Raw genomic sequence first — 16,866 nt, 5'->3', positions numbered from 1 at the left:
CAGAGCCACATATACAACATTCTGTGCTCCAGAGTACCTTGAACAACAGTGCTCAGCTCCCTTGTGGAATGTCTGACACTCAATGCTCCTCATACAAGAGTACAGAGATCATTTCAGAAAACCAGACTGAGCTGCTGAAAGCTCCCAGGGCAAAGCCCATTAGGAATTCCATGTAGGACAAAGCCTTAGGCAGAACTCACAAACTGGAATGAACTGCTGCCAGGTTCCCTCCTTTCTGCCCAGACTTCACTGGTTCTGCCCATTGCCAGCAAGTGCCCAGATTTCCTGCCCAAATGCAGACTTCTAAAGCCAGAAATGAGATCTTACAAACACCCTTGTGCTACAAGGGCCTTAATCCTTCCAAAACCACATTTCCATGGTGCTTGATTGCCACTTTCAAAAGCCAACCAGGGCCTGGCAAACCAGAATTAACCTTTCACATTTCTTTGGGACTGCTATTCTTAAACTGAGACCCCTTACAGCTCTCCCAAGAGTAAGCCATGCCATTACTCTGTAAGCCATACCATTACTTTAAGAAATATAAATTCAACCCCATCCCTCATAATCAAGCAATCCAGAGGAGACTTCTCCAAACAATCACCTGAGGAAGAGCAAGGTGACAGACTGAAAGGATGAAGGATTAGCTCATCACAACAGCATTATTTTAAATCATTCAGTGCCATACAGTGAAATCAGTTCAAATAGGTCACAACTGAGCCTTTATCCAAGTGTTCCAGAGGGGACAGAACAAGGGAAGTTCTCTCAGCATCTGCCTGGCAGGATTTCCTGTGTGGCTTGCTGAAGGACACAAGCAGCTCCTCATGTGGCTCATGAGGCTGGAAAGGCACCTGAGCAGCAGCAGCAGCAGTGTGCAAAGAGCTCACTGAGCCCAGCTCTGTCCTGTCCCCATGGCTGCTGTTGGGCTGGGCTGTGCTGGCTGAAGGACAGCTGCCAACACCGGGGTGAACAATGCTCCTGGCAGGAGCACCTCCCTCTCCCCATCAGGCACGCAGCCATGCTTGGGGAGAGTAACTACAACATTTCTGTTATGCACTGAGGCAGCACCAACAGTTTTGTCCTTGATTTCTCAGAGCTGGTGAATTACTGCTCCTTGCCTGCACTGGCTACCAAAACCTGCTGCAGAGATCTGCCTGGTGCTGTGTTTGCTCCTTCCACATCCAGCTTAATGTGTGTCCATTGAGGTCAGGCAATAGAACCACACCTTGAGTTTAGCTTGGCTTTAATTTCATCAGCCTCACCACAGCCAGCCCCTTTTGTCTCCAAAATCCCCAAAGCAAACAGCGAGGCCCAACAGCAGCAGGGCACGGAGCCCTCACATGGCAGCACCTACTGACACTTGTGCACCACAGCAGCTCTGCTCCCTCAGCTCTTGGACTGTCATGCCAGACAAGTCATTTTAAAAATTATTACATCTTAGCAGAGGATTTCAGGCTTAGATTTTAAAGCTGGCTCCGACACATAATTACACTAATACACTATATTGTGAAAGAATAATAATAGAAATACTGATTGCACATTTAAAAGATGTAGGCTTGAGACCATCCTACAGAATAAAGCTACAATATAGCCTGACATACCAATTATTAAGAGCCTCTACTATTTAATTATCTGATTTCAATAGCTCTGGGAGATTAAAGAGGAATATTGGACTCTTTTATATGAAATACAGGAATGGGCTCTGTCCAAGGCATTTGCTGGAATGTGAGTGACTGACAACCAACACCCCACTGCCAAAACAACCAATACAAGCACAAGAGGGAAAGGAAGCAGCTCCACAGCTGAGGAGCAAATCCACGGGAGCTCCTTCCCTGGAAATCCAAGACAGGACAAGCAGGAGTGTGAAAGCAGCAGTTGTCAGTCTGTCACAAAATGAAAGATTCAAGGTAGAAAGCAAGCCCCTCAAGTATCCATGCAATCAGTAATAAACCAGAACAAATAATGATCATTTACACACTGCACATACCAAGTTTCAGCTGTGGTTTTTAAAGCAGCCCAGGTAGCTTTCCCCTCTGCCAGATACAATGAAGGCCTTGAGAAGGAAAAGTTATTTTTCCAGTGGACATATACAAAGAAAGGTAATTAACATGAGACCATGTGAACTGAAGATTCAACACAAACTCTTTAAATTCTCTTATTATAATCTATCAGTTTGATGTCTTGTGAATTCAGAAACTGATCTAAAATAATATGTTCCAAATCAGCCCAAATTAACTTACCAATTTAGTATTAGAGCTGGATGTTGTGAGGAAAGTACAGAAACAATCAATGGACTGATGTGCCAAAATCCAGTCTTCTCTTGGATGACAGTGTCAAAGTTAGAGTCTCCTTTGACTTTTCACAAAGTAATTCATTTATTTATTTGTTTTCTGAATGAAGGTCTGTATGCCACAGGCTATAGCAAGTATGATGAAAACCAGGGAAAGTAGTGATGTTTTTACTAATACAGTTCAGAACACCAGGACTCTGCTCAAAACTTAACATGAAGGTGTCACAAAATCAGCCTTGGTGACCTGGTAAATGCTGCTTCCTGCCAGGTTCAGCCCTGAGAGGTCAGCCTGGGAAGCACTGCTGTGAGATGGGATCTCTTCTCAGCTATTTGGAGATCAATTCACAAGAGGAAAACGCTTCATTGTCTTCGTTGCCAAACACAAAAATAGACCATTTAACTCGGCTCTAACTTTCTTTTCCCATTCTTGTTAATTAATTGCCAAGAGTAAACATAGAGAAGGTAAAGACAAGCAAACACAACACAGCCATTGAAAGGCTATTAACCAACACAAACACTGAGCAGAAGCAGTATTTCCTAATCACCTCTAAACACTCCTCAAGGAACACAGGCAATAGGATTTTCTCGCCATCTCATGTACTTTTATAGCCTGCATTAAAGTCACATCCAAAATCCTCTCTGGACTCAGTGCAGTGCCCCGGTGGTGCTGGTGGCAGGGAAGGTGTCCCTGCACCTGCAGCTCACAGCTCTCACCTGCAGAGGTGCAGAGGGGAGCAGAGAGGGGAGCCTGAGACACAGAGGGGAGCCTGAGGCACAGAGGGGAGCCTGAGGCACAGAGGGGAGCAGAGGGGAGCCTGAAGCACAGAGGGGAGCAGAGGGGAGCCTGAGGCACAGAGGGGAGCAGAGGGGAGCCTGAAGCACAGAGGGGAGCAGAGGGGAGCCTGAGGCACAGAGGGGAGCAGAGAGGGGAGCCTGAAGCACAGAGGGGAGCCTGAGGCACAGAGGGGAACAGAGCAGAGGGGAGCCTGAAGCACAGAGAGGAGCCTGAGGCACAGAGAGGAGCAGAGGGGAGCCTGAGGCACAGAAGGGAGCAGAGCAGAGGGGAGCCTGAGGCAGAGTCTGGAGCCGCCTGCCCGAGTCCCACGGGACACCTGGGGTGGGACAGGAACCCAGCTGCCCTCAGAGCCAGGGAAATAAAGGAAATGGAGATGCCACTGTGCTCCCTCCTGCCAGAGCCCATGCACACCAGCCCCAGGCAGCCAACAAGGGGCACTTGCCAACTTCACCTCACAGTCCTGGAAAAGCTGATGTCTCCCTCAGCAAGGCCAGAGATGTCCAAGGGCTCTGTCCCACAGAAAAACAAAATATGTCCAGGAATGGCTCCTTATGCACAGTCACATGCTGTGAATTACCTGAAGATGCCATTACTTTTTTCAGAGCTGTCACCTGCAATGTAGTTTCTTTTTAACTTTCTTGCTATCTGCTGTAGAAATAACAATTTTAAAAAGGACATGGCACACTTGAAATGCTACTATGCTGTATACTAAAAAACCAACCCACGTAACACTTGTTACTTTTAGAATATTCTAGAAGTCTTTTCAGAGAGATAACCCATAGTGTGAGGAGAAGAGAATCCATCCCTACACAGAACTGACTCCAGGTAAGTTCTTAACCTTTAAAATAAACATGGAAACCCCAAAACAACAAAAGCAAAACACTCTCAACAAAGTAAAACCTACTTTAATTAAATTCATACATCATCCAACATTTCTATGCAGAACAACTGTTTAGTCAAAAAGTAAATATATATGTTTAATCTCTTTCAAATGTCCACAAGAATCAAGAGCTACCAGTGCTCCTTGGAGAACAGGCAGTAGTTAAACCTCTCTTGCTGATGCTCAGGAACAGTTTGTTACATCTTTTAACCAGCAGTCCCCTATTGCACATAACAAATTTGCTCTCCATTTAAGCACCTAAAAGCCTGGTACCTCACTAAATAAATTAAAACAAATCCAGTTTCTTCAGCAACCATCTTCAACATATATATCTCAGTAAAGCAACATTCCTGCAAGCTTTTAATAAATAGAGAGAGAAGATCAGCGACTGCATTGGTGTTCTGTGGAATGATCTCTCCCCATCAACTCTTGCTTCTCCAACCAGTTGGGGTTTTTGGTATGTATGCTTTAAAAATCACTTTGTGTTGTTTATTTAATGAGAACATCCCTTACATAGGTCAGTACATTTCACAGGGAAGGACTGATCTGAGACAGGAATTTCAGTGTAAGGCTGGAAGGAGCTTCTTGCTGGAACCAAACCAAACTGTGCCTCTCTGGGAGCCGAAGGCAAAGCCCCAGAGGCTGAGTGGGAGACTGTAACCAACGAGGGATTCTCAGGCACGTTTGGAATTGGCCTAACCTTCCTCCTTCTGAAGGGTTTTTTTGTGTGTTAGGTCAGAGGAACAAAGCTGTGCAACCCTGAACATCTGGATGCTGCATCACATCTGTCAGGTCTGCCCCACCCTTCCTTCAGCAGCAGCACAGACACGAAGCAGCTCCCTGCAGTACAGTGATACCATGGTTGCTATTTACAGTAGAATTAATGCATCTGTGCCAGTAGGGCAGAGGTCATATGAAAAATATACACAATACACTCATTTTTAGCCAGATTAGGATATAAAAAAAAATTTACTCTTCAAGTCCTAACTTTAAATGAAGAACAGTTCTGCCAGAGGTCTTCAAACCTCCTGAGGATATGTTAGAGCACATTACCCTAACGTATAAAAACAAATATTTACACCTCCATGAAGTACCCAAGAATTTTTAAAAATGCCTAGTAGCTCTCAGCGTGCAAAGTCAGCAGGCACTGATTATCCAGGATGTTCACTAACTGTAGAGACAGTCTTGGAATCAAGCATTCAGAAGCAGAGTGCAAAAGACTCGGGAATTATTTCAGTCCATTTGTTCTCACTGTCGTTTCCTTTCTTGGTTTGGATCATTTCATAGAATCACAGAATGTGCTGAGCTGGAAGGGACCCATCAGGATCAGAGTCCAACTGCTGGCCCTGTGTGGGGGGGGGCTCCCCAAGAACCACCTTGTGCCTGAGAGCATTGTCCCGGTGCTTCCTGAAGTTTCGTTGGTCCATACCACAGAAACCCTTTACAAACACTTATCAAGGTAACCTTCAGCTTAGTGCAAATGCTACAATCTCCTAGGACCTGTAATCCTTTCTGACAGTGTGAGCCATCCAGTTCACTTTAGTAGTCCAACTTTCCCGCAGAGCTTCATCAAACTTTTGCTTGAACTGTTTTAGTGCTTCTTCCTCACTCTTCCCTAAGGCCAGGGAGTCCTAAGGCAACAGGGAAACAAGGACTGTCAGGAATTTTAAAATGCACAGTGAAAGGCTCCTTCACCTTTCAACACAAGCCACAGTGCGTTTTGTTCTCCTTTGACACTTTTTCTGCTTACTACTCAATGAGCAATACATCAATTGGTTTAAATAATAAATCTTCCTGGGTTTACAGATAAAACTGAAAGAGAATGAAGCAAATCATTTTCACCTTTCCAGGTCTGTGCTTGTGCATGAGCCAAGATGTAAAATACCCCTGAGATGACTCCATTTAAGATGCACAGATCCTGAACTCATTCTCTGAGCAGCAGCCCTGACTACAGACCTTGTCCTATAGAGCTGAAAAAGAAAACTTCAAGGAGAGTGTGGAAATCTTCACAGAAATGAAAAACAATGAAAATGCATTAATCTTGGAAAAAAATCATATGCTGGAAAAATGCTGAGTCCTGCTGAGCTGTAGCTCTTACTGTACCTTGAGATACTGGATGTCCTTGACAGAGGTGAGCTCTGGCAGCCCTGCAGTCAGCATCAGTGCAAAGAGGGTAATAAATAGGTTGCCGTGCTTGCGCAGGATCAGGTAGGCTTCCTCACAGTACTGCCGGAACCTGGGCACAGGCAGGGAGCACAACAGGCCAGTCACACACTGCAGATGGCTGCAACTGCTAGCTCTTTATCTGCTAACTCTTATCTGCAATCTGGGATCTGTCTGACAAATACACACTGTGGAACACAGCATAGAGACAGAGATGCCTGCAGAACCTGTTTGTGCACTCCCACAGTGTCCTGGGCTGACTATATGATACTTTTATCCCCAATTGTCTGTTCTGTTTATGGTGAATAATAAGTTTTGCACCTTTAGGACTTGTTGCAGAGAGTGAAGGGGGGAGAGAAGCAGCAGCAGTTTGTTTTCAGACACTGCACTCACCCCTCCACATTCTTGCTCCTGGACTGTGTTGTCTGTGGGTGAACAGACAGCAGGACAGAGCTCTCCTTTGCCTGAACACCCAGCAGAGCACCGGCAGCTCCACCTGTGGCCACCGGGCCGGGCCTGGCCTGCGACATTTCCAGCACTGAGGGACTGATCAGAGACTGAGTGAGCTGAGCTGCAGCCCAGGGAGGGACTTTCTCAGTTTGTCATCTCTTTTGGAGCAGCAAGGGGTTTTATTGTTTAATATTGTTAGGTTCTATTGTTTAATAAACAGGTTTTTTCCACTTTTCTCCAAGGAGGTATTTTCTCCCGGACCGGTTGGCGGGAGGGGCCAATTGAATCTGCTTTCCTAGAGGAGCCCCTTTGGGGGTCTCTCCCAAATTTGCTCTGAACCAGGACACACAGACACATCCCATGTGTCCCCAGCGAGCCCTCAGTACAAAACACCACCAGCTGCTCTTCAGAAAGAACAAAAGGGCCAGAGCTCATGGTCCCACCTCCCTGAGAATTCGTTAGGTGAAATGCCCTGATGATCCTATAGGGTGGGCTACAGTGGAAAAGCCAAAGCTCTACTGCAATCCCTCTAATCTCTGCCATTTCTAATTCCTTCTGTGGTCAAAACTGAGCCAGCTTCCAGGGCTGGTGGATCAGGAGCATGTGGCTCCTCATGGCCAAGCATCCAAGCAGGGCCAGCATGGGGCAGGACAATGAACATGCCCTGATGGGCAGGAAGGGCAGGAGGGAGCCTCTTCCTAAGGCAGTGCTTGAACAACAGCCTGGCAGTCCTGCCTGGAGCCCAGAGCTGCTGCAGGCAGAGCTGAGCCCAGCAGAACCTGCCACCTCCTGCTGTGGGAGGTCAACTGCAGAGCTGCAGCTTCTGGTTCTGAAGTCATCCGTGGACATTCCAGCTCAGGGAAAGCAGCAGATAGCCCTATAAATGCATGTTGGCACACTTCCACACAAGTGCAAATGAGCAAACCAACCCCAGGTAAGTTCTGGTATGTTGGAAGTTATCTCAATTACAAATAGATCAAAATAACACTCACCGACCAAACTTTTCAGTGTTCCCTGTTTTTCCTTGTTGGATAACATGAATGAAATCATAGGTGAGTATGAAAGGTACCCGTTCCCTTTTAATTCCAAACTTGGACTTGAAGTTTCCAAGAATATGCCCAATGTGTATGTGAAAGAGCTAAAAAAAAACCAAACCAAAACAAACAAACAAACAAACAAAAAAAAAAACAAGTGAAAAATAATCTCTCCAGTGAAACGTGTCACTTTTCTAATATCTCTACAGGATGCAGGTATCAAGAACAGTTAACTCCTAATGTGACTCTCCAAAAACCTGTGGTTTCAACCCCTTTGGGAGAATTTGGTTCTAAACCACTTCAAGATTTAAAGTCAGTAATAACATCCATACACTTCTGAGTGACCACTGCAGCAAAAGATTCTCTCAGGTTTAAGCTGCGGCTGCCACAGAGAGACAGCTTGGTGGCAGCATCAGACAAAAATGAGCCCAAGGATGAGCCCACAAGGATCAACATCATCACATCCAAGGTCTTTCCCACACAAGGACAGAGGCAAAGGGAGCAGAGCTGAGTTAATCTGAAGGACCCTGTGGCAGCTCCCCATGTCAGAATTGAGGTTAAGGGCATTCCAGCTTTCTTCCAGGAAGTACAAACTTAAAAAGAATACTGCAAATGTCTGTAAAGCTCTCCATTTTATAACCCTTGCTGATTTTCTAGAAGAATAATTTCAATTAAATCAGACAAGTTGCATTGCAGGGTAACAATTAAGAAAGCAGATGGCTAGGAGCTCCCCCAGGTTCTGAGCGCACAGCATTGTGCTGAGCACACTGAGCATTTCTGCAGGGCTGAGCTGCACAGACTCACTTCAGGGAAACCACACTGCTCCAAAGTGCACCTCATGGATTTTTAAGGGTGGTCTTTTGCAAGATAGACCCTAAGACCATTTTTATTCAATGAATCTAAACCACTATAAGGCCTCTTGCATGTTCTGTAAAAGCTCTGCAGAACAGCCTCTCTCCATACAGAATTGCTGATGGACCAGGCTGTGCTCTCTCCTTCCCCCAGCATTACATTTCCCTTCCTTGAAGCTCTCTCCAACCCTCAGTGAGCCACAGACATCAGTTCTAACCACGTGTGCCTTTCCTTTCATCATGGCACCAAAGTAATTACAAGCTCTCAAGAGAACTCTTGCACACCAAGGTCACCAAAGGCATTCTGCCCACAGGAGGTTTTTTTACCTGCCCATTTTTCCTGACCATGATATTGTCACTGTGTCTGTCACCAATTCCCAGCACATATGTAGCTACACAGTAGCCAGCACAAGACAGAGTAAATTCTTCAATGGCTCGATCCAAGTCCTCTCTGCAACCACAGAGAAAATTGTATTAGTGCACACTGATGGAATTCATGTCATGCTTTGGCCTCAAAAAAGATTTTTACTTGTTTAAACTAGAAGTCCATTAGGATGCTGCAAAACCAGAATTACTTGAGAAAAAAATACTGTAAAGGTAGCTGTGGAGAACAAGCAGTATGGAAGGCAACATCAAGTACTGAGACCCATGTAGTTTCCTTGGGTTAGTTTGTGCTGCCAAATTTAATATAACCTATTCAATAGCACACAGCCAAAATGCTGCAAATGCCAGGTCCAAGGGTACCATGAATCTCAGGCAGAATTTGACATGCTAGAAAAACAATTAGCAAGAAACCACACCTTCCTCCAGACTGAAAGAGGAATTTTGTAGCTTATACTATAGCTAAGAGAATAAGTGTAGAAATTACCCTAAATTGTATTCCTTCAGCCAGTTCAAGAGCGCGTCCTTGTTGAAGGCAGCAGCTGCAGCAACGTTGCTGCTGTTTAACTGAATGTCAGCAATGGTTTCTGAGCTAGAAACAGCCTCAATGAGGCCAGAGTGATCTCCAGTTGCCAAACAGCCATAGGGCAATATCCTGCAAGGAAACACAGAATCATGTCAGAACCTAAACCAGCAAAATGCTTCTTTAGTGTATTCAATGTTTGGAGATGGCTGAATGTTCATGTGAACAGTAAACTCTCAAGGGGCAATATACAGGAATTGCTTGTGAGGGTTAAAGACCAGCAATACATTTAAAACATGCATTTTTCCTATTTTGTATATAGATGTAAAGAAGAGAGATACTTTAAAAAGCCCAATTTTTCCTTTTTACTGGAACCCAGTTTCTTGTAACTTCCCAGGATGAGCCACAGAGGGAGCTCTGTGCTTGCATTTGGGAATTCCTGCCCGGACAGACCCTGACCTGCTCCAGTTCATTACCCATAAATTATTGCTGGAAATGCAAAAGAGGATCTTATCCTTTTCCATCATCTTCCTACTTCAAAGGAAAATGCTAGAAATCCTTCTGAATCTTAACATAAAGAATGTTTTCCAGCTCATTGTAAACTGAAGCATAGAAACCCAATGGAAAACAGGAATACATCTCTTAACTGGCTTGGTTATCTCAGAACACACCTGTGCATTCACACACTGTGACCAGTGAAATACCTCTTACCATGTCACTGCATTACAGAGAGACACAGTTCAGGATGAAAATCAAGGAGAGGTGTGTATAAATACGTAAGTGTATCTTTTCCCAATCCATTTCCTCCCTTCAGATGCTTAAAAAGCTAAACAGAATGGCAACTCCCCATGAGATAGGAGCTCAGCATTTGCAAGGTAAACTTACAGCAAACTTTTCAAAGAAAAAAATCAGAAATTGAGGTGTCTGCTCTTGTGCCAGGCAGCTCAGGCCAAGAATATGATCTCAGTTGTGGTCATGGTCCATGGGTAAGAGAATGAACACCAACAAAAATCTACACTGCAGCACACAAGGTATAGACCAGCACTCACTGACTTACAGAGCTGTATAAAACAACTGCAGGACATGAAAATTGATGTGAAAATTTGATCAATTTTCAAATGAAAATTGATCATAAAAATTGATGTCTGAAGGTACATACATACATACATACATATATATATATACATATAAAAAGCTTCACTGCTGGTGAAGCTGACATTAGTATTTACATATAAAACTATGTATTTTTATATATGTATATATGTAAAGTTTATTATAAGATATTAAATTTAATAGCTACAAAGCATAACCACGTCTCTTAACTGACACAGTCTATTATCCCAAGCCATGGAAGAAAAAGAAATAAAATTCCTTACAAAATTAAACACAACATTTTTGCCTTATAGCTATCAGGGAACTGAGCAGTTCTCCACCAAAGGGATAACACAACTGAAGTGGTGCAAGAAGTGATGCCTTGGAGGGGCTACCTAGAACAGAGGCTGGACAAGATTTAGAGAATAAAGTGGGTATTTATTAAAGGCCTTCAACAGCCACACCTTGGGCAGTCAGAAGCCTCCCAGAGGCTACACCCAAGCTGGACAATGGGCACCAGTTTTTCAGACAATTATAAGTTTGGTCCATTTACATATCAGGGGTTAATTCTCCAATTACAGCTTCAGGTAATGAAGTCATTTACCGCCAGTTTGCTGCCCCCAATTCACTTTTGTTTGTACTTTTTGGGGCCTGAGGCTGTGGGATGTCCTTGGTTCCCAGGCCCAGAGGGATTGTTTTGTCTGACCAAAATGTGAGGACAGTAACTCACACTCTGCATGGAGTTCAGAGTTGTGCACTAATGCAGTACAGGATCTGAAAAATATGAAAGCTAAAATGCTAAGGCATCAGAAACAGTAATGATATAGATTAGGATTCTTCTCTACTGGCAACGAAGTGCACTGAAAACCAGATTGAACAGGGCATTTCAAGAGGACTCAACTTCAAAACAACAGCAGAAGTGCAGGCTTGGAACGTTCTTCCCGTTTCTGCTCTGAGCCCTGCCCAGTCCCAGCCCTGTCCCCAGAGCAGGGCTCTCCAGGAGCAGGAGGGTGGCTGGGATTGCCCCTGGGCACGGGGAAGCTCTGCCCATCCTTATCAGCAGAGCACAAATGGCAGCCAAAGCTGGCCAGGTTAAAGTGCACCCTGGCCTCCTCCCACGGCACCGCAACCCAGCCCGCTCGGGCTGAGCCGGGCACGCGGCCAACAACTTCCCCTTCAAAAGCAGGCAATGATGAAAGCTGCAGCCCCTGGAGGGCTGTGTGCTTACAACTGCAGGAAAAAACATCCTTGTCAGAGAGACAGTTTGACAGAAGTCAAGTTAGGGACAAATCCTCTGGGCCCTTTCCATCTCATCCTGATCTTTCTGACTTCAGCATCTGTCAGCAGGATATGCTCCCTGCTTTTTAAAGCCAGCAGAAGCCATGGACAGATCAATACTGAAATCCTGGGTAGGACAGAAAATTCTCTTCACTCATTTAAAACTGTTCTTTATTTCAAGTGTTTAATTCACCAAACCAGTGCCCTTCCAAACACACACAAAATACTGGTGATTTATCAACACATTCTCTGTGACTTCAGGTCCAATAGTTTAAAAATGATGACATGTTAAAGAGTTGTAACAAATACATTTTCCAGTATGTGTGTGAACTCTGACTTCACTCATACACAGCCATGTAACCTCAGATCTCACACACATAAGGGAGACAAAAATGAGAGCCTACTATATACAGGCACTGAAACAAAAAAGTGGTTTGGAGAATGTCCTGCATCTGGTCAAAAAGTAACCAAGTATTAAATACTTTTATGACAATTTCCCACAGTAAAGGTGACTTGACATAGATCAAACTCCTCAAATATATGATTTTCTGTTGCTGTTGCTCTACTCGTTTCTCCACTAACACAACTTTGATGCTATAACAGAGCTAAAGCAGCACTTTCTGACACAGGGATTTTCCTGAGAGGTGCAGCACCACAAACCCCACAGCATCCTTGGGAAGACAGATGTTGTGCTCCTCTGCTGTGACATGTATTTGTAATAGGCCATCTACTTCCTGCTCTGTGCTCAGATACAAGTTTGTCTTAGAAATTAAGGCATGGGGATTAACTAAAAAATGTACTTTTTGCTTTGTTCATTTCTCTCTGCCACTTTGGATGATGTTTGAGGTAGACTGACAAAGGCAGAGTGCTCTAAGTGTCAGTGTTTGTCTCGGTGCTGGTCCTGTTCTGGGAAGCAGATCCACCCTACACCCCATGCTTTCCTCACTGTGCCCACACAGGGAGAGCCCAGGATGAAGGACTTAGAGGAGCACATGGTGCCATCCTCCTGCACACAAGTGTCCCCTCTGATACACTCCCTGCCCTGTTTGTCACCTACAAGATAAATTAGTTGGCAGTTAAACAAACAAACATTTCTCCTCCTTCAGCTCTCAAAATCAATATGTATTTGGTGTTTCTCTCTAGAGCTGAGAAATCCCACTGGGAATATCGTGCCTGCTTTAGACACAGACTGAGCTTAGGTTTCATTTTCAATGACTGCTAGAGAACTGAGTGTGCACTGCAGTGCAATTAGAAGGGAACTGAGCTTGTCCCCAGCTCAGTGGTGCACTGGCTGCCATTTGATCCATGGAAGCTGGACAATCTGCTTGTGGCAAAACATGACTGATGGGGAGGAGCAGCAGCCAGAGCTGCTCTGACACTGCTGGCACAGCTGATACCCTGCTTTTACTTGGATGGAGTTACCAGACTCTCCACAGTGGAAAAAAGTTGAAAAGTGCAAAATCCATTGTGCATCCACAAATGGGAACAACTTCGGGGGAACTAAGGATGGTACAGGGCAACAAGCAAGGACTGCACTCTTTGGTGTGGCACTGTATTTTTCAGGAAAGCAGCTCTTTGACACTACTTTTCCAGCTGAGACCATGCTTCTCACCCAAGCAAAAAGTAACCACTGACTCCTGACTCACAAACAGGGCAAAGAACTCACTCCACCACTGCTGGCTCATGGATTCTGGAGCTGTCTCTTCTTGAGAGAGATGCAGGCTGTAAACACAGAGATGCCAAAGCCTTGCCCTGCTGGCTGTGCCCTCATGCTCTGGGTGTTCTGAGCGCTGTTTTGGCCAATTCTGTTCTCAAGGAAGGTCATTTCAGAGCCTTCTCTTGGCAAGTGCCTGATTAATCTCTTTGACAGACACTGAACTGTAACCCTGCCTCAATCCCAGGATTTTATTTCATAATGGTAACTATGACAGGATGAATGGAAGGAAGATGCTCCCAGTTAAGCAAACAAATTGAAGAGGCCAAATATAGAACTTCAATTCTCACTAGGAACTTCCCCTTCTCTACTTTTTTTTCTTTGCAGACTTTTAAGAAAAATCTTGGACATCAGAGCTACTTTTTTGTTTTCCTTTGTTGTGTTAAAAAAAAAAAATAGGCTTAGTCAGGAAAAGCATATTTGATGACTCTCATCACTATTCCTGTTTGCTAGGCATGGTGTGTGGCCCAGGCTGGAACCACAAACAGCTTCTGGGAAGGCAGCTACTGAGGAATGCCTCATCTGGGATTCCACAGCTGCCAGAGGCTGTCCTTGCCCCCAAATGCTGGATCAGCCTCCTCAAAGTCAATTTATAATGACATAAATGACCTAAGGTTTCTTCAAGTCAGTGTTCAACTTCACACACACTCAACCATCTCATCACAACTATATCTTTCCAGAAACAATTTGTAATTCACATTTCCACCTTTCCTTCAGCATTCTAAGCAACAAGTTGATAATTTTACTTACCTGTGCTGATGCTATGTGCCTTATGTAGTTCCCACTACTATACTTGAACAATAAAAATTTTAAAAGAGCTCCAAGAATCTAAATTAAGTACTTCAGGCAATATTTAAATATAAGTACTTCAAGACTTGTAAACAAAACTTAAACAGAGAGGATTACAGCTCTTGAAACAGGCATACAAAATTTAATTTATGGCTAAAAATGGTTTCTAATAATATGATACTTTCCTTAGGACTACTTTCTAAAGTGCAATTAGAATTTGTGAATTATGTTACCTAAAACTGGTTCATAAATTTGGGTGGAAAAGCTTCCCATGTACTAGAGGGTTGTGTGATAACACTGAGCAATGACTGATACTGTTGCTCTTAGGAATACTCCAGTATTCATTCAAAGAAATCACGTTGACCCTACCGAGGATACAAAAGCAAGAAAGATACTTTGCAAGAGACTTTGGAAGATACAAAGATACTTCTGGCTGGAAAAATGCATTCTGGCATCCAAGCAGTGTTTTACCAAGAAGAGAAAGTGACTTCAGAGCTGCAGATGTTCCCAGTGGCTGTGAGTGCAGGTGTGAGCAGCAATGAGAGCCCTGCTCCCAGCAGGAAGGAGCAGAGGTAACACTTCCCACAGCCTGCTCACCTTGGCCATGACAGCTGGGAGCTCTGGGCACCCCAACAGATCTGCAGAGAAAGGACAGTGGGGAAGGTGCTAAAAGCAGGAAAGCTTTATTTCTCAAAGCACCCTTCCATCCAAAGCAAGCAGCCCTCAGGAGCTCCTTACCGGAGATCCAGGCCAGCCTCTTTCCACAGAATGTCCATCAGGCGCAGAATCTGCAGCGTCAGCATGTCCTGCCGGAGATCTGCAATGAGAGGTGACACCACTGCTTCAGCTCCTCACACCTCCTCCAGCCCCCAAGGCCTTCAGAAAAGGGGATCTAAAAATACTCAGCCTAAGGGTTCAAGTGGTATTAATCATAATTACATCCTGACTGGCAGTGTCTGTGCTTTGAAACTCAGAAGATGCTTAATTTATTTACTGATGTCAGAGTAATCCATGCTTACATGATGGCAACACAGAATAATACCAAATAACTCAAGTGCAAACATGCCAGTGAAAAAGGAAAAACTGAAAGTTTCTAGCATTGCTTACCATCACCATTTTTAAAGATGATCCCTACAAGATCTCCTCCAAACATTTTGTTGTTGTACACTATCCAGAGAGGCTTCATTTTAGAATCCATATATCTACACTTCTCAACACTGAAAGAAAACATGACAGAAGTCTTAGTCAAATATATCTACACTTCTCAACACTGGAAGAAAACATGACAGAAGTCTTAGTCAAATAGGAATAATTCACCTGAAATGATCTAAACGTGGCTCAGAACATAAGAGAACAGGTAGACTTCCAGTCTGGAAGTACTTAAATGCTCTGTCTGCTTTCATTCTGCTGCTATGTCATGAGCACTCACCAAGCTATGAACACATTTGGTACATGTGGAATGTATTTGATACTGACTGGTGAATGTATCTCTACTTAAATCCACCACCCTCATTTTCAGAGAAAACAGTTTTCTTTACATCCTTTCCCATGAATTTTTAGACTTTATATTTAAGTGCTGTGGAAAGTTTTAGTGGCCTTTGTGCTGCTCATTGTTAAAAACAGAAGTCAAGAATGCAGTCACATTCACTTTTAGGCTTACATTTAAATATGTGTAGCCATGGTAATGCATTGACCAAGACAGTATTAAGTTTCATAGTGGATCACAAAAGTCTTCTAATTTAACTGATGCCTTAACCTCAGAAGATGCCCAGCAGAGCTTCTGTCACTACAGGACAAGTTCCCTGTGGCAGCATGTGCTGAACAATGCAGCCAGAGAAGTTCAGACACAAATGTGTTTCTGCTCTACTGTTTCCATGCAAAGCTATGGTGAAATTGTGCTCATTCTCTACTTACTGCAGCTCTGAGAGTATAACAGAAGGATTCAGAGGAGACTGGAGGTCAGAAAGTGCTTCTCTGTAAGCATTCTGTTTCAAACACGTATGCATTGCATCTTTGCCTTTTGCTTTGCTTTGCTTCATGGCATTCAGCTTAATTAGACTATTTAAAGTCTTCATTTTATTGAGGGCTTCCACCTGAAAGAGATATTTTAGCATTAAGAGTTACTGCTTTGATTTGAGATGTAAGATAATGTGAAATCCCATTTCACAACAAAACCAAGCATTAAATAATTCTACAACTTTTTAAAAATAGAAATAATAGATGGAAATTAAGTTGCCCATGTTTCAGAAATACCATTCTCATAATTAAGAGAGACACTAATGAGAGGAAAGCTCCTAAGCTTTGAGTCACTTTTAAAAGCATGACTTAACATTGCCAAAAAAATGAATGAGGCGTTTTAATGTATGACACATTAAGACAAATTCCTTCTTCAAAGTACAATTTTTAGTTCCCTATTTCAACAAAGCACATAGGTGCCCTCTAGACATACAGAAGTAACAGAAATACTGATTATTTCACACTCTAACAAACTCAGACATTGCTGGAGATGAGCTGTGGATGCAGACACTTCATTGTTCACATTAAGATGCATCCAGCAAGGAATGGCCATGCGACCACGTGCAGACAATTTTCACAGAACAAAGTCTTAAGTGTGTGTCATTAAAATCC

General features: G+C 43.8%; 1 protein-coding gene across 1 annotated transcript in view; it reads right to left on the bottom strand.

The window, feature by feature from the left end:
• Nucleotides 1–3,970: 3,970 nt before the first annotated feature.
• PIK3CB (phosphatidylinositol-4,5-bisphosphate 3-kinase catalytic subunit beta) overlaps nt 3,971–16,866 on the bottom strand; it is a 50,368-nt gene continuing 37,472 nt past the window's right edge. The window contains exons 16-23 of the mRNA XM_005425505.3: nt 16,153–16,331; nt 15,346–15,455; nt 14,977–15,055; nt 9,330–9,497; nt 8,789–8,912; nt 7,569–7,714; nt 6,067–6,199; nt 3,971–5,594 (exon numbers count right to left, since the gene is read on the bottom strand). Of these exons, the coding sequence (XP_005425562.1) occupies nt 5,457–5,594; nt 6,067–6,199; nt 7,569–7,714; nt 8,789–8,912; nt 9,330–9,497; nt 14,977–15,055; nt 15,346–15,455; nt 16,153–16,331 (1,077 nt within the window). The 3' untranslated portion in view covers nt 3,971–5,456. The remainder of the gene's footprint in view (nt 5,595–6,066; nt 6,200–7,568; nt 7,715–8,788; nt 8,913–9,329; nt 9,498–14,976; nt 15,056–15,345; nt 15,456–16,152; nt 16,332–16,866) is intronic.

The sequence above is a fragment of the Geospiza fortis genome, unplaced genomic scaffold, assembly GCF_000277835.1.
Source record: "Geospiza fortis unplaced genomic scaffold, GeoFor_1.0 scaffold101, whole genome shotgun sequence".
NCBI lineage: Eukaryota > Metazoa > Chordata > Aves > Passeriformes > Thraupidae > Geospiza > Geospiza fortis.
The sequence above is the reverse complement of the archived record's forward strand: the minus strand, read 5'-3'. Positions and strand labels throughout refer to the sequence as shown.